The 18,092-nt window shown below is 40.9% G+C and overlaps 3 protein-coding genes across 3 annotated transcripts; 1 reads left to right on the top strand and 2 right to left on the bottom strand.

The window, feature by feature from the left end:
* Positions 1-408: 408 nt before the first annotated feature.
* Positions 409-2,183, bottom strand: LOC129096753 (ras-related protein Rab-25-like). Its single transcript, XM_054605389.1, has 5 exons — positions 2,147-2,183; positions 1,441-1,636; positions 951-1,144; positions 706-786; positions 409-620 (listed from the first exon to the last, which is right to left on the bottom strand). The coding sequence occupies exons 1-5, from the start codon at positions 2,181-2,183 to the stop codon at positions 493-495; spliced, it is 636 nt and encodes a 211-aa protein (XP_054461364.1). The 3' UTR covers positions 409-492.
* A 1,243-nt stretch (positions 2,184-3,426) lies between these two features.
* On the bottom strand, positions 3,427-10,143 carry LOC129096745 (ubiquilin-4-like). Its single transcript, XM_054605367.1, has 11 exons — positions 9,954-10,143; positions 8,279-8,430; positions 8,017-8,165; positions 7,649-7,911; positions 7,326-7,484; positions 6,925-7,147; positions 6,674-6,813; positions 6,039-6,122; positions 5,488-5,603; positions 5,063-5,402; positions 3,427-4,956 (listed from the first exon to the last, which is right to left on the bottom strand). Exons 1-11 carry the CDS (start codon positions 10,095-10,097, stop codon positions 4,804-4,806), a joined length of 1,923 nt encoding a protein of 640 aa, XP_054461342.1. The 5' UTR covers positions 10,098-10,143; the 3' UTR covers positions 3,427-4,803.
* A 4,565-nt stretch (positions 10,144-14,708) lies between these two features.
* Positions 14,709-15,799, top strand: LOC129096754 (lens fiber membrane intrinsic protein-like). The gene is made up of 4 exons (XM_054605390.1): positions 14,709-14,883; positions 15,105-15,254; positions 15,342-15,476; positions 15,738-15,799. The coding sequence occupies exons 1-4, from the start codon at positions 14,709-14,711 to the stop codon at positions 15,797-15,799; spliced, it is 522 nt and encodes a 173-aa protein (XP_054461365.1).
* The last annotated feature ends 2,293 nt before the right edge of the window (positions 15,800-18,092 follow it).

The raw sequence follows: 18,092 nt of genomic DNA, 5'->3' as shown, positions 1-18,092 counted from the left end.
TTTGAGTTTTTCTCCCACCACTCTTTATCTCAGATCAGCCTTCTCTCCTATTCCCTCATCTAGTTTAGATAACGTGTCTAATGCAGATAATGAAGTCATGACTTTGTGTGGTAATTACATATAGACAGAATACCGTTAATAATTTATTCCAAGTGAATCCCAATGCATTGCTTCATAACAGCAATACAACTTTACAAGGTCTTTTTAAAACATGATGATAAGAAAATTACACATCTATCTCTAGTAAAACACGCACATTAGCCACCACAAGAAATAAGTATAAAATATAGATTTTTCTCAATATCCATCTCTTAATTTATTGTTTTTGAACTTTTATATTTAGAGAGGTTTGTATTCTGACTCCTCAAGTGTCAAGCAGGTACCTCGCTCTTCAAATTGGGTGTGAATGATGTCATGCTTAAGCTTCAGCAACAGTCAAGCATGATTTTGGTTCAACTTGGGGAGAGCAGATCTTTACAGGGCAGCAGTCTGTTAGGAGCTCTGGCAGCAGTTCCTACGCCCCTCCTGTGTCTCGCTGTTGGGTCCGATGGGGCTGGAGAGGGTCACGGCACAGATGGAGCCGCGGGTCACCTCCCTGCTGGCCACCTTCTTATGAATCGCTGAAAATAATGAAACAAAGTTGCCAGGTTTGCATCAGTGAGTCATTCAAAGAGGACGTACTGATGACATGCTGACTGAACGTACCTATGAGGACTTCATTGAAAGCATGTTCGACATTGGTGGAGTCCAAGGCTGATGTCTCCATGAACAAGAGACCTCTCTTCTCTGGGTTGGCCCAAGGAAAGCAAAGAGCACAATAAAAAAAATACAGACATATTCAAGCAACAATATTGACATTACTGAGCATTAAATACACTCTTTATTATCTCAAGAAATCTTCAGATATGCTTTTACAAAAACCAAGTCAGATGAACGATTCCGAAACCGACCTGCAAAGTCCTTGCCCTCCTCTGAGGGCACGGTTCTGAGGGCGTCCAGGTCTCTCTTGTTTCCCACCAGCATGACCACGATGTGAGGGTCTGCATGGTCGAACAGCTCTTTCAACCATCGATCTGCGCTCTCATAAGTCAGGTGCTTGCTAATGTCATAAACCAACAGTGCTCCAACTGCTCCCCTGTAATACCTGGGTGAGGTGAGAGAAACCAAACAGGTATGAGTTGCATCTTAATCAGACTGGAAGCTGTGTGGGTAATGGCTTCATGTGTGATGGAGGTGCGACTATTAATTGCATGCAATCAGTGTTCCTTAAATTGGCACACATGAGCAGACATAGATGTGAGGAATTAAACCTTTTTATTATGTCTCTATTACTCGTGTAGGTATGTGTATGTGTGTGTGTGTGTGTGTGTGTGTGTGTGTGTGTGTGTGTGTGTGTGTGTGTGTGTGTGTGTGTGTGTGTGTGTGTGTGTGTGTACCCACGCTGAGGTGATAGCTCTGTAGCGCTCCAGCCCAGCTGTGTCCCATATTTGGGCTTTGATGGTGTAGTTGTCCAGGTGAACAGTCCGCGTGCTGAACTCGACGCCGATGGTAGTGCGACTCTCGTGATTGAACTCATTCTTAGTGAAGCGAGACAGCAGGTTGCTCTTTCCTACTCCAGACTCCCCTATCAAAACCACTTAAACAAGCACAGACAGGAGAAGCTTAAATCAATTAATTATTAATACTTTGTCTCATAAACACATTAGGGCTTTTTAGTCTTTTGACAAATGAAGTCCAAAACTACCAATGTTAAATGGTAAAAACTACAACTTTCTGTGATGAATCAGATATCAAATTATCTCATCTAACACATGTAGACTTGCTGTCGACCTCACGAGACACTGTGACATCACATCAACGTGGAACTCTGAGGCTGACTTTACTTTGGAATAAATGGAATTGAAAATCACAGGTGGTGCAAATACACAAAGCACAGAACAGTCTCTTAGTAAAACAGGAAATGTAAGAGAATTTGTTTCTTTTATAGGTCAGAGGACAAATCATTTACAGCCAAATGAACAAAAAGCCATCATCTCCTCCTTTACTTGATTCCCTCTCTTCCCCTGACAACCTCTACAGAAGTTAAACACACTATATACGCTTAAACTCTTCTAACACAATCACAGCTCGAGTAAACAATACTCACCTTTGAAGACAAAATTGTACGACTCATCAGACCCCATGTTGCATTTGGTGGCGAAGACTTCTTCCTGTTTCACTTATTAAATCTTGAATCTTGAAGCCACTTTTAATATTTGTTACCAAAGTACAGAAGACAAGGAAAAAAACAAGGACAAACTCACTCCAGTTCCTCCCTCTCCAGTGTGGAGAGTGTGTAAAGGTGAAAATAGAGGAGGAACAAGAGAGCAGGTTCAGCTATTCCTACCCACTTCCTTCTTTATCTGTGGACAGGGGTAGCTCATGACTGAGGACAGACGGACAGGCAATCCGTTGGCCTGCCGATCCCTCATCAGCTGACACCCAAGGGAGGGCTGAGGGGGAGGAGAGCAGGTGGAACAGGTAGAACCACTGGCAGGTAATAATCAGACAGAGACTCCACCCATCCTTTCATTTGTATGACAATAAACCTTGCCCAACAGGTGGATCTGTTTACCAGTACTTTATGACATTTTGCCATATTTCTGCATACAGGGATTTAAGGGTAGAGATTTGATTTGGCCTGTGGTACTAACTTTCAGTTTGATTTTGATTTCATACTAGGAACACAACCTTAAAACATTATTATGAATACGTGGCAACCAGCAAAGTTGAGAGTTTAGGCTCACATGGAAATATTAAAGGTTGTCAGTTTTTTTTCAAGGTTAAGATTCTATGTCATGGTTATATTGACTCGTTAATACTATGACAATATTTATTAATACAAATTTGGGTAACGCTGAATTTTACAGATCTATACATAATTACCTAACCTTTTTTTCTGGAAAGAGGTATAGAATTTAGTACTTACTACAATGAAGATGAAATTGTGAAGCCATGAGAAATTCCCATGAAAAGATTTTTGCATGTTCTTCAGAATTACCCTAAAACTAATACAAATGTATAACTATTGTCTAAGGATCTACGGATAGATGGCGTGGTATGCTGTATGGATTCTAGCACTACTTGAGGTAAATTTGTCATATTGGGCTATGTAAATCTAATTGACATCCTTTCAAGAAACTTGATCTGAATTTAGGGTGACATATCAGTTTCTTAATATTAAAAAAATTGGGGAATATGAGTATCTGTAAATAGAGTGTTACCCATACGCAGCCCAAATAAACTGCCCACTTACCTCTCCATATGACCATTTGTTACCAAAACGCAGATTATTTTCATATTAAAAAAACATAAGCAGATCATACATTGAATTACTTTATATTAACTTCAAGACCAGAAAACGTTAATGAATGGAGAGCTACAGAAGTCATCTTGCACCTTCAGAAGGCTATAATCACCTGACACAGGGCGTAGACTGTTTTTGACCATGTTTTATTCTTCTTTAGTACAGTACTGTTAAAAGTTAGTTTCCACATGTTCAATTGTGAGATGGATTTTTTTTTCTCCAGCTGAGGTCAACAGACAAAGCAAAGCTATAGAAGCAGTTGCCGAGGTTACCACAACTACAATTCTGAGATTTTCAAAAGAAAAAACAAAAGAGAATCTAGACTTGATTTCAGAAATGTATGGTGCCACAATACCATAATTGTTTGTAAAGCCTTTCCATTATTTATTCATTTATTTTTTTACTCACTTGATTTCAATGTTTATTTTAAGCGAGACAAATCATTTTTATCTCTAGGTACTAACTGCACCTCAAAAAAAGAAAAATATAATAAAAAAAAAAGAAGAATCAGATTAAAACGAAAGGAAAGCTTGTTTGTTTGTTTCATTCATATTCATTTTAACAGCGTCCTCTGCTTTGGAGCTGCTGCACTGTGACATTTGACTATGGTAACAGTTCTGGATGATGCTGTGTGGAATTTATTGGGGGTTTCTAATTGGGGGGGGGGTCGTCATTGCCAACAATGCTCTCATACGGCAGGGGAGGACAGAAGGCACAGCAGTGGTGCCTCAGGAGGAAAAGACACTGTGCACCAGTGAGTGGGCACTTTTATCTGGAATGACAAATTACAAGTTAAGGGAAGTGTGGAGGGCGTCATTTTATTAAGCGTTTGCAATAAATAGTGAAAGTTGTTGGGCAAAAACAGCTATTTATGTAAATCTCGAGAATGGGGTGTTAGGGAGGAATGGGTTTAAACGTCTGTATGGACAAACTGTCTTCCTGTTGGTGTCAGTATACCAGAAAATGTTCACGTACTGATTTGCTAGTTAAACGCTAACAAACTGCCTGACAATGGCCATGTGTCAAACAGAGCCAACAGCCAATCACATCACATGGGTTTAATCTGTATTATCTAAATGTCTGCAACACTCGACTCCAGTTTGTATGTGAAGAAAACGGTGAATGAAGAAATGGTTGGGAGTCCCTTTTCAGGAGAGGTTTTCGCTCCTTTCTCTGCACCAGAACACCCCTCAAGATGAGAGTGGTTCAGTCCGGCTCTACAGCAGCACTCTGGGACAGAGATCTGGTTGGATGACGCCAAAAAGTATGGGGACTAGGGAATGATCTGAGAACAGATGTAGAATGAGGGTCTAACAGATCCTGCCAAGTGTCTTCTGTAAAGTTTTGGACAATACACTTAAATTTCTCTTGGTTCTCTGTAGATGCTGGGTGTGTTTATGAGTTATGTGTGTGTGTATGTATGTACGTGTCTGTGTGTCAGTATGTACTGTATGTCTTTACGAGGGCTGTGAGCCCAGCAGTCTCTCGATAGCGGCGTTGATATCGCCTCCAGTAGCAATGAGAGCCTGGAGGTTGGCCTCGCGGTTGATGAAGCCCATGGCGTTCAGCTGATCCAACTGGGACTGGAACCGCACTTCTGGGGTCTGGGTCTACAGAGGCAACATAAATTGAATAAATTCATGATTTAAAAATTAAATAAAAACATACAGGTGTGAAAGCTGTAATATCTGTGCATGCATGCATTTATCTGTGTACCGTTGCCATTCCTGCCATTCCTGCCATTCCTGCCATTCCTGCCATTCCTCCGGCCATTCCTGCCATTCCTGGCATTCCTCCGGCCATTCCTCCTGCCATTCCTCCTCCTCCTACTCCTCCACCACCTCCTCCAGCAAACATCTGGAGCATCTGTTGCATCAGCTGCTGCTGTGCGGCGTTTGTTCCGGCACTGCTTGGTGAGGAGGCCGGGTTCTCTGTGGGCATACCCCCACCTGTGGGTATGCCAGGAATTCCACCAGGGACCCCAGCAGGAGATCCACCGGGTACCACACCAGGAACTACACCAGGAATTACACCAGGAGCTCCACCTGTCATCAAACTAGGCCAAAAGAAAAACAGAAGAGTTTTTAAAAAAGAATGTACCAGAAAAAGCAATATGTGTATATGTGTCTGTTAGAGCGTACCTGGGCATGAGGCCTGGTGCTTCTGTCTGCAGTGTCTGTAGACCCTGTTGGATCTGCATTAGAGCTTGCATGGCGCGTGGATTGGTCATCACTGACAGGGCTTCTGGATTCTGCATCTGTAACCAAACAAAGAGCGTAGCAATGAATTAACCAAACCTTCAACCAGGCAGTCCATTTAACGCAGCTTAAGAAAAAAGGGCACACCTAAGCCAAATACCTGCCAAATGTCTGGATGGATTTTTGATCTGAGTCTATGAGAAAATGACTTGCAGCTTCTCATAAGAAAAACAGTTCTTAACTGGTCAAATTTTGAACAAAAACATATGGCTAATATCTATAATTCTCGAGAGAAAAATGTTCAGCATGTGCAGATTAATATCTGTGCCACGTTTCAGATCACCTATACCAAAGCTTGTTGTTGGGAGCATATGGCCCCTTATGGGCCAATAAGTGCTGTTCTTTATGTCATTTCATGAGGACTGTCCTTGTGTCTTACTGGGGTAAAAAAGTTAACGCAGGATTGAGTTTTCAAACTAAAATTTGTGGGGTACCTGCTGCAGAAAAATGGGCAACTGAGATCTGAACTGGTCCTGCAGCTGTGGGTTTCCAGCAAACAAGGGGTTATTCATCAAAACCTGTTAGAGAGAGAGAGAAAGACAGTTAAAGTAATGCGTTCCACATCGGAGTTGATGTTTACATTATATATGGATTAGACAAACAAAAATGTAAAAGCCCTGGAGTTTCTCTGTATTTCACTATTTGGTCACTATTTGTGCAGCACTCCACTGTAAGGAATTTCTGGTTTGGTATACAGTCAGCATTGCTTGTTAGAACCCAATAAGTCAGAGCTGTGTGTTGTTTATTCTTTCTTTCAATTTGCTGCAAATGAGCTTAACAGACAATCCCCTCTGTTGAGTATTGCAATAACTAGCTGGGCTTATTTGCCTAATGCACAACAGGCTAGAACCTACTATATACGTTTCATTACAACCTACAGAGTTCAACATAGTAAATCGATTCAAAATGTGGAACACAATCTGAATAACAATGAGTCCTAAAGCAAGCTTTGGATCGAAATAACCAGGATGTGTACCTTAATATGACTTCATCCTGTCTGTGTTTTCTGTACAGTGGGTGTCTATGAACAGTACCTGTGTTTGTGTGCACACATCTTTCTGTTTCATACCTGGGAGGCCAACTCTGGGTTTTGAGACAGTGACTGCATCATACTGCGCATGTATGGAGCAGACAGCATGTTCTGCATCAGCTGAGGGTTTTCCGAGATCTGCTGCATTAGACTCTGCATGCCTGGGCTGTTAAACATCCCTGTAACACACAGAAAAGAAAGGAGTTTATTTATGTATATGCACATACAGCTGAGGAAATAAATGACTTAGCAAGCAGGCGTATTGAGAACAACAACCTGCTCCGTCTTACCATTGCCCAGACTGCCAGGATTGATGCCCAGCGGGTTTGACACACTGGGATTGGTGCCTCCAGTGGTGCTTGTGCTTCCTGTAGGGGCCCCGCCACCCTCAGAGGGGTTAGAGGAATTCGGTGGCCCCCATGGATTGGGCAGGGGCTCCCGGTTCTCTGTCCGTGATGGCTGGACACCAGAGTCAGAGTTCCCACCTAGAGCTGAGAATGGGTTGCTACCAAACTACAGAGAAAGAGATTGGACAAATTTGAAACACGAAACAGTTAAAATATAGTTAGCCAGTAAAGCTGGCAAGTAAAGCCAGACAAACCTTGTAAAAAAGTGTGAAAGTAAATGCGAAGGAGGATTAAGACAGTGCAAACAAACAAGGATTTGATAAGTAACAATCCCTCCCAGATACCTGTTCCCTGGCAGCGCTGAACATGGGTTCCTGGATGTCTGTGTACATCCTCCGCAAGGCATTGTAACCTCCTGGGATGCTCTCCAAGTTGCTCAAAGCCCGGTCCTGGTTTCGCATCATTTCCTGCATCATGGCAGGGTTCCTGGCTAGCTCCATGGTCTGGGAGTTGAGATAAAGGGAGAGGGGATGCAAGTCAGTTGTAGTTCATTCTAAACTGAGGAAGTAAAATTCTATATAAACAGTGCAAAATGCAGTGGGAACATACTGTAATCATTCAGGTGGCCACTATCAAAGTGCCATTCAGCCCTTTCCATTTCCTTTACCTGTCTCATAAGCTCAGGGTTGTTGAGCATGTGGGAGATCTCAGGGTTGCGCTCCATTAGCTGTTGCATCTGCGGGTTGGCCATGATCATCTGTCTCATCAGGTCTGGGTTGGACATCATGTTCTGCACCAACGGGTTCTCCATGATCTGAGACAACATCTCTGGGTTGGACATGAGCTGCCTCTGCATCTGCTGCTGCAGCTCCATGAAGTTAGCTGAGCCCATGCCCAGTCCAGATAGACCGGAGAGGTCACCGAAGCCAGCTGAGGGAGCCCAGATGGGTGAGTGATGGTTGCAAACAATATATTTGTGGAGCTGCACTAATAATGGGAGTTTGAATGTAAATAGTTACACATAGGTGGACTTACTCAGTATGTTTGGCGTCTGTGCGGTTGGTGCGGCAGGGCCAGTAGAGCCTGCTGTGGAGGAGGGGTTTGTACCTGGACTAGAGGTGGAGGTATTGCCTGCTTGAGTGGAGGTTGAGCTGGAGGCTGAGGTGCTACCGCCATCTCCTGCCCTACAGAGATAATTTGTACGTGTGAGAAATTCAGTACTAATGTAAGCTCATAGTATTTACACATTATTTACACAGTCCAACATAAATTAGCTTGAATGATAATTAAGCCATACTTGTGTGCTGTCTTTATGACCAGGTGAACTGTCAGGCCGTCCTTGATGCCGTGTTGGCTGAGGCTGTCACCGTCCTTCAAGATCTTCCCTGCAAATATCAGAACCAACTGGTCCTGTTTGGCTTTGAACCGCCTCGAGATCTCTTCTTTAAACTAAAAGACAGCATGAAATGAAGAGAGATTAGATCAAAAATGGAACAGGAGGTACAGAAGGTGAGAAAGAAAAAGGAAATTAAAAAAGGATAATATCAAGAATAAGATGGTTCAACGTCAGTAGGGCTGCTTGAATCTGTTCGTGTTCTGTTGCAACTTTAAGGCCTTAAATTCCAATTTCCAAGAAAGTCCTCTGTACTTATCCTATTAGCAGTGGTCTAATTACTTTAAATCTGCCAAAACACCGTTACTCTGACTATTGTGTGAAGCATAATAGTCTGCAATCCAATTCATTATGCATAGTGAAGATATGACCATATAGTCAAGTTTTAACATTTATAGGACTTTTGATGGCTGAAACAGATTGGATAGATCCACTAACCAACACAAGATCAAAAGTAAAATGTATTTCAACAAGTCACTTAACAGAAAGGAATGAATGTCACATTAGTGTTCTTATCTTTGTATTAGTTGACGCTGTTTAGCAATTTCTTAATTTGTGCCGGTCTTGTCCCACTGACATTTTATTTGTAACAGAGGTTTACTGTTATTTTGGTTTTTTCTGCACCTCTGGAAGACTAGCACCCACTTCATGGAAGCTGATAAGCATCCATGAATAGGGAACAAATAATATTCTTATTTTCATTAGTTTTCAGCTTTAACAATTTCCCAGCACTGTGAACATAATGTGCGTCTCAAATAAAGCAAAAAGATTCCCATTATGTAAATGAAAACATAAAGCCACATGTAACGTCAGATAAAGATGGCAACACACACTTGGGAGGTGAGGGATCTAAGTCCAGTGTTTCAACATGAAACACATGTGAATGTATAACCATGAAACACACACACACACACACACACACACACACACACACACACAACCAGACAAAAATGGCTACCACATGAGCCTCCTTGGATTTCATGGTTTCACTGCAACACGTCGTCAAGCCAACAGGAGCTCAGGGAACCCTGTGAATTCCCTGGAAAGCTGAATGACTCAGTTGCAGCAGTAAGAAGCTTCTAGAGTGATAGCGAGCTTTAGCATCGTCCGAGCTGATGGAGGAAACGAAAGAGATCCAACACATCCTCCATCCGAAACCACGTCCACGGTTCCAGACCTGTACTGCTTGAACGCAACCCGTCAGCTGACACTTGTTCGGCTGCAGTTTAGTTCGCTAACGCTGGCTAAGCTTGCAAGCAGAGTGAGCTAACTAAGCTAGCTAAGTGTTACCGTTAGCTGGCTAGCCGGTTAGCCGTTTCCAACATGAACGTGGTTAGCTTATATCTCTTTTTTGGATGTCAACAACGTTAATAACACCGGATATTTGTTTCACCAAGCAGTCATACTCTCACCACACACAACCTCTTTGATTTCACACACGATCAGTTAGCCGGTAACAGTGACGAAGAAATGCTAATGCAGCTAACTAGCTTCCTAGCTGAAGTTGTGGGCAGGGGCATGACGTTAGAGCAGGCGCTGAACCGCACAAGCAGCTCCCCACATGCGAAAATCGACAAACCTGAGTGACAGACGCATCTTCTGCGATGGCGATTTCTTCTTTGTCTTTAGGGGTTTTGACTGTGACCTTAATGATAGTTCCATCCGATGATTCTGGTTTATTATTGTTGTTATTACCAGGATCTGCGGCGCCTTGGTCAGCCATCTTTATTCCGCCGATGGAACAGCTCGGGTCTGGCGTCAGCTTCCGGGTCACAAGAGGTCAAACCTCTTTCCAGAACGAATCTCAGGAGTTCCCATGTCTGATGCTTGGTCATCTTAAGCACGAAACTGAAACTGGTTTTTGATAGTGTTGATACCTTAATATTTGATAAAGAAAGTTTTGTCAGGTGGATCATGATCAGGTGGTATTTGGCCCGTGTCAGTAAAAGTTGTCTGAAAGTTTATTCTACCTAACATGAATGAAATGTGCGGATTTGCTGCTTTTTTTTTAAATTTCAAATAATTGTAAAATAAAGAAAATCTTTGGGGTTTTGGACTGTTTGTTGGACAAAACAAGACATTTCAAGAAATGTGCTCTGGACATTTTTAGAATTTACTGACATTCATAATAAACCAGTGGTTCTCAAATGGGGGTACGTGAAGGCACTCCAGGGGGTACGTGAGATTTAAAAAATATATATTTAAAATTAGCATCCATTCAAAAATCCTTTAAAAATAGTTATTTAATAAATATTCAATAAAATATAAGTGTAAGTTCATAAACTGAATTTAATGCAACAATGCAATCGTCAGTGTTGACAGTTTAATAAATCAGACACTGATGGCAGAGAGCTGTGTATTACATCTTTTTTTCAACCAGAAATGCTTTGCGCTGGTTAGGGGGTACTTGGCTAAAAAAGTATTTCACAGGGGGTAAGCTGCTCAATAAGCTGGTGAGGAAAGCCAGCTCTGTGGTGGGTCTGGAGCTGGACAGTCTGGAGTCAGTGGGTGAGAGGAGGATGAAGGCCAAACTCGGAGCCATCCTGGACAATCCCTCTCACCCTCTCCATGAGGAACTGTGGCAGCTGGGCAGCTCTTTCAGCCATCGGCTGATTCTGCCAAAGAGCAGGACGGAGCGCTTCAGACGCTCATTTGTGCCCACTGCCATCAGACTGAACAACAACAGCGGAGACCACAGTCTGTCAACATGCTGACCAGCCCCCCACATTTTTTTTTTTTATCTATTTTTATTCTTATTTCTGTTCGATGTTTGTTTTGTTGTGTAGTATGTGTATTTATTGTCTGTGTAGTTGTATAGTATGTGTATTTATTGTCTGTGTAGTTGTATAGTATGTGTATTTATTGTCTGTGTAGTTGTATAGTATGTGTATTTATTGTCTGTGTAGTTGTAGTTGTATTTATAGTTGTATAGTATGTGTATTTATTGTCTGTGTAGTTGTATAGTATGTGTATTTATTGTCTGTGTAGTTGTATAGTATGTGTATTTATTGTCTGTGTAGTTGTATAGTATGTGTATTTATTGTCTGTGTAGTTGTATAGTATGTGTATTTATTGTCTGTGTAGTTGTATAGTATGTGTATTTATTGTCTGTGTGTATTTATTGTCTGTGTAGTTGTATAGTATGTGTATTTATTGTCTGTGTAGTTGAGCTGCTGCAACACTCGAATTTCCCCCATGGGGATCAATAAAGGAATATACGGTAATAATAAGTACATCACTGAAAAAAGGTTGAGAACCACTGCAATAGACTAATTGATGAATGACTCAATCAAACATATAACAGACAGATTAAATCCATAATGAAAATAACAGCTAAGGTTAATTGAAGACTCTAAATTGCCCGTAGGTGTGGATGTGAGTGTGAGTGGTTGTCTGTCTCTATATGTCAGCCCTGCCACAGACTGGTGACCTGTCCAGGGTGAACCCTGCCTTCGCCCATTGACAGCTGAGATCGGCTCCAGCACCCCTGCGACCCTTAACTGGATAAGCAGGTTACGGAAAATGAATGAATGAATGAATTACTTGCAGCCTCAAAGAAAGGTGAAATCAATTTTTCTAATACAGCCCAATATCACGATCAATACAATAATCTGTACAGCATACAACAACCTCTATCCTCAATTCAGAGAAGAATAAACACACCTAAAAAAAACTTTAATGTGGGGTAGTGGTGATGCTGGGGTGTGTGTAAGAAACCTCAGGATGAGCAACAGATCTAAATGGAAAAGTACTTGCTTTTAGCATTTATTTTGTTTGTGAAAGTTATATGAATTACAACTAATTAAAAGTCTCTCAGCAATCAGTAATCAGAGCATTAGTTTAAAAATGCAATAATTATCTCATGCTTAGTTAACCAGTTGAATATACAATTTACCCAAGAGCAAGTATGAAAAAAACTAGCGGGCATATCATTAACATATAGAGGGTTGATCTGTTATTGACACACTCACACCTCTTATTTTCATTTCGATCAGTTGCTTTGTGACAAATATCACTTCATTCTTTGTCTGTATCTGTTGAGTGAATGCTAACATTCACTGTCTAGTTCACATGAAATTAAAGGTTTGGTTTTGATCAACCAATAAATAATATTAACACAATGTATTAACCACAGATGGGAATGTTTGTTTTTGTTACTTAAATAAATAAATGTGTTTAATGCATCTCAATATGCATCTCAATATGCATCTAAGATCCTTAATAGTCAGGCTCCTTCCTAAGGGTTTAGGAAGGACTTCTGGAAGGGATCAAACCTGCAACTGGCCAGAGTCTTTGGGAAGCCAAAAGCTGATCTTATATTAGACATTTAATGCTCGTGAAAATTTTGAAATAATGATGTAAATCCAGCCTGTCTGACAGATGCTGACCTGTTTGAGAAATATCCAGTGGGACCCCCACTGTTTCCCTGGGGATCGGGCCAGAGGTGCCGGAAACCGTTTATTTTACATATACTTGGCCTGACGTTGTGCTCTCTTACATTTTCCCTTACCATTTTTTGCTTGATCATTCTTTAACCCAAATTTATCCAGAGAGAATTCACTAAAAACAGGGCCTTCCTGAAAAAAATGCATGCAGACCTTAAATCCATCCAGTAAAACTGCAATCTTATCTGTGGCCACAGATTGCTCCACTGGAGTAGTTGGACCTTACAGCCCTTGCTCAAGGCCCACTCAGTGGGAGTAACTTCTCCAACCTTTAGGCCACCACTGCCTACAGTATCTGCCAGAAATCTCAACAATCTCTCACATTACTCCTAACAAGAGTATACTCTGATTTAAATTGTGGTAATTACGTTGAATTTTTAGAGACTAAAGGTCCATGACAATAATGTTTTGTATGTTAATCTTTTGTCTTTTGAAGACAACATTTGTTGAAAAGTTCACTTATTGTGATTGAGTGTGTGTGGTAGAGAGACAGAAAAAAACAAAAAACTATATATAGTATATATATTATATTTGATCTTCATTAAGACAATCCTATAGTAGAGCTAGAGAGACACTGACACAATAGAGCGCTCCGTCTATATATGTCCCTCCACATTGCCACTGTGTGACAGCACTGAAAGAGAAGTGTGTGTTTCAGCATGTTGCATTGACACAGACAGTCCTGCATACCTATGCATATCCCCAATTCTAGAGCTCACCATTTACAAAAAAACAACATTGGACCATCACCCCTTTTCCAAGGCCCCACAAACCCCACACAGACACACACTCAAATGTACAGGGTCACATGCACTGTGGCCCCTACGGTGTTTCATTCAAGTGCATCCCACACGGGGAGACTAATCTCGGCAAAGCATTTTGCTTTCATCAACAGAAAAACCAGGGTTCAACTTTTTGGTTGTAGTATTGTCTGTGACTCTCTCTCGCTTTCCCCGTAAGTGAGCAACCGCTATCCCTCACTCTCTTTTCCCCTCCACCCCTTTCTATCTTTAACTCAGAGAGGTGGGCAGTAGAGAGGGTGCATTTCCAGAAACAAGGTAAGGGATCGAGTGTTTTGTGTGTATCCTAGAGCAATACATTTTCACATCTGATGACTGTGATTGGACAGAGGCTGGCAGAATTAGATAAAACCTCATTACAGCTGAACAAGCACTGGTGTGACTTGAGGATTGGGAAGGGGAACAACAACAACAAACTGCAACATCATAGCTTTCACTGCGGTTTTGCTTCGCATCTGTTTCACTCATAGTGATGGTTCCACTAAAGAAGAGGTAAATACTGTATATTTAAATAACTTTAAATTAAAAACCAGGGGGTTTAAGCAACTGTAAATGTGCTTGTAACATGTTCATTTAAGGAGTTATATTTTCTGTTTAGATGTTTGTTTCATATTTTTGTGGGTGTCCTTATTGTGAAATGGCTTTATTATTGGCTGGAAACATGTGGTTTTCATACGGATCTCCAAATGGACAACCAAGTTTCACTATCACAATCCTTTTTTTAAAAAAAGATACTTGGAACTCTGGCAGAATTTGAGTGAACATATTGAGTACTGATACAATTTTAGGGACGTCATTGTACATTTATAGAGCCATATCAGGAATATATTTTTATGTGTACAGTGTATTAGTGAAATTATACATTCAACCTCTTAAGTTGCTCATCTTAAGACAGTAGTATGTGTATGTAAGTGCCAAATTACTTAAATTTGCTCAGGATGAACTGTAAGTGTGTGTGAATGTCTCTTTGCAGTACATGAATAGCAAAATATGATGTTACAATATCTGCAGTACTCTGGACTTACCTTCCATGATTTTTCCTTACTACATTGCAGTTTCTCTGCAGAGGCCCCGTTATCTCAGCTCAAGATGTACAGCTTCATGGGAGGGGGCCTGTTCTGTGCTATTGTTGGTAATATCCTGTTGGTGGTCTCCACTGCAACTGACTACTGGATGCAGTACCGTCTGTCTGGAAACTATGCCCACCAGGGTCTGTGGAGGTACTGCATGTCCAACAAGTGCTACATGCAGACTGACAGCGTAGGTAAGAACAATCAGAATGTCTTTCAAAACCTTGAACCCTCTGCAAACTGTTTCAAAGTCTGTATATTTTTGAGCACCTGCTAATGCAAGAGACTAGTCTATCTGATGCCATATACTGCTCCATCTTGTGGCTCTCTTATTTGGATTTAAAGGTCTATTATATGTTAGAAAAAACCTTTATAATAATGACATATCTGTTGATTTCCACCTGCTTCCTTCCAGCTTACTGGAATGCCACCAGGGCCTTCATGATCCTTGCAGGGATGTCGTGCTTTGCAGGCATCATCGCTGGCATCATGTCCTTCTCTCACTTCTCCTCCTTTGAAAGGTTCAACCGCTCCTTTGCTGCAGGAATCATGTTTTTCGTCTCCAGTGAGTCTTGTTTCCTCTGATTTGACGCACATACACTTAACTTTAACGTAATCATAACTGACATGTACCTCTCTGTCCCCCTCTTAGCTTTCTTTGTTCTGTTGGGTATGGCCATTTATACTGGGGTGACAGTCAACTTCCTGGGAAAACGCTTTGGTGACTGGCGCTTCTCCTGGTCCTACATACTGGGCTGGGTGGCCATGCTCATGAACTTCTTTGCAGGTGAGAAAGGACAAATGCTGGGGGCAATCTTTGTCCAGACATAAACCACATTATTGTTGACATTTGTCAAAAAGCTTAGAAGAAGCAATAAACACAGAAGTAAATAAAAAATATTCTAAGCAATAGCCTTTTTTACCCCATGTAAAAAAACAAATATATATATTTACTCAAAGCCAGATTGTTTAACATTTCTTAGTAGACCTATTGAATGAAATTGTGTGATCTCTATATCACCAAAGACATTGGCTCTCTCTGTTGCAGGTATTTTCTACATATGTGCATACAGAATGTGTGAATGCAGAAGAGGAAATGGCCCACGCTAGAGAGAGACAGACAGTTTGTTTAAAGAAAAAAAGACAATGCCACTTTGGATTGAGAACAAACAGAAGGAAGCAATGACTGATCTACTGAGGAGATGACGTTGGATGCTGCTCCTGAAGGCCTTTGACTGTCTTCTAAACATGCTTTCTAAAAGTCATATACTTGCAATATGGATTCATTATTATGTGTAGGCATGACTAGTCTAATGATGATTGCAAAGAGGAACTAAACAAACCTCAATATGAGTCTAATTATGGTAACAGGTTATTGGTATGATTAACTTTCTTATTTTTAAAAAAGCTTATTGTAATTTGGCAAATTCAATAAAGCTGGTTCCCAAATGTTAGTGTGATTTTTACATATATACTGAAAGGCCGCCAGAAGATGGCAGCACTAAACCACTCCACTAAAAGTACTTAGATTTATTGAGGGATGCAGGCATTGCATTACAGGTTGAATCAGGATCAAATATCAGATAAGACTGTTGAGAATCATTGATCATTTATCTACAGTCATTGGAGCAAATTCTGTTTCAAAGAGGGCCGAAGCAATTTCTGAGAATGCTTCACAGAAGTCGATGTACTACATTGTGGAAAGGTATGTATTAAATAGTAGTCTACACAGCAGAGAACAATATCTCAAAGGAATACAGTGCATGAGTTTGTCTCAGGATTCCCCCTGAAGTTATTTGATTTGTTTCTGCTTCAGTACTTCATTGAGACAAGGATTCCCCCAAACTATGTATGTATTTTATTAGGTTGTTGTTTACTGGGAAAGAGTTTTGCCTCTAGCTGCCAAGCTTGATTTTCCACAACATGTTTGTTGACATCCCCTGAGTATTCTCAAGTACAGACAGCACATGGAAATTTATTTATGTTTGTGTCTGCATGTGTGTGTAGAACAGGCTACAGCACAGAAAGCACAACCTGAGAAGAAGCTCATGTTCCTGGACCGGGGGAACCAGGGTGGGGTCTCCAACCCCTGATTGTTCCCCTGCCTCTGTCTTTAATAACTGCTTCCTCCTTTTTCTTGGTACTCGTCCATTCCTCAGCATCAGCTGGGAAGAGAAGAGCAGGAGCTGCAAGGGTAATGAATGCTTTGGCTACTCAGTGACGTAGAAACAATGAGAGAAATGTAAACAGTCACTGGACAGATCCCTTGATCCAAGTTTCCATACTTGGTCCCTGTGGCTGCTGTGATGAGATAAGCTCTGTAATATTGTGTTTTTTTCTCTGGATTCTTTCATAACCCCGCTTTAAAGCTTTCACTGAAGCCAGGTCTTAATAGGCCATGGGATAACTTGGCAAATGGTCACGTTTTAGACAATTAACTAAATGATTAACTACAATGGGAAGTTTTAACAATTGATGCAGTGATGATTTTGAGGGTATTTTCATTCATCAGTCCCTTCATGAACAAAGTAAATTGTGAGCAATCATTTTAACATCTTTTAACTCTGGGGGTAGTTTATACGAGTGTGCTTTGTCAGGGATTATAGTAAAAGATTAAAAAGGAATAATAGTTTCCAGGTCAAAGTCCCGTTCTTTTCATCAGCTCAGAAAATCCCGTTGCAAAATTATCTTCAACAGTATTGGATAGCATTTTATGTGCTATAATGAATACATATTTTCAAGACTGAATATAAGCTTGTAAAATATTACAACAAGAGATCATTTTTCTTTTAAAACCACTCACGTGTTACCAACAGAAACTTGTCAGACTACATGTGTAATAACAGTTGAAGTGTAACTATAAGTGGGCAAAAAGTTTAATACGTGAGTGATTGGACACTGGAATGCAAGGTTAAGGTCAGTCCGTCCCGTCCCCCAAGGCTTCTGTGCTGGACACAGCAGGTCTGCTCACCCGTCTATTAGCCAAAGTGTTGAACATGGCGTCGGTGATGACACCTGGTAGTTTTCACTGACATAACCTGCTGATATATGGCACGGTTTGCTAAATATGACTAATTTAACAGACCTGCAATTTCTCTCACCAGGTTAGAACACTGTCCCTCTCTAAGGCAGATGTTCGCCCAGGTGTATGTAAGGGACAGACATAATAAACAGACTTACATACAAAAACAAATATAAGGATGAGGAAATGGTGGGGATTGTATTATTGAAATACTGTGTACTGAGTGAAGTTTGGATTGTTTTTATTGAGTTGAATAATTCAATTTACAATCAATGTTAAATTTGTTAGGATTTTCTATCAGATTGAAGCCATATGCCAAGTGCTGCGTATACATTTTCAATCTACAAAATGAAAGCCTGTGAATTTTAAACTCTTCCACTT

The sequence above is a fragment of the Anoplopoma fimbria genome, chromosome 10 (genome assembly GCF_027596085.1).
Source record: "Anoplopoma fimbria isolate UVic2021 breed Golden Eagle Sablefish chromosome 10, Afim_UVic_2022, whole genome shotgun sequence".
NCBI lineage: Eukaryota > Metazoa > Chordata > Actinopteri > Perciformes > Anoplopomatidae > Anoplopoma > Anoplopoma fimbria.
Note: the sequence above shows the minus strand (reverse complement) of the source record. Positions and strands in the feature narration are given on the sequence as shown.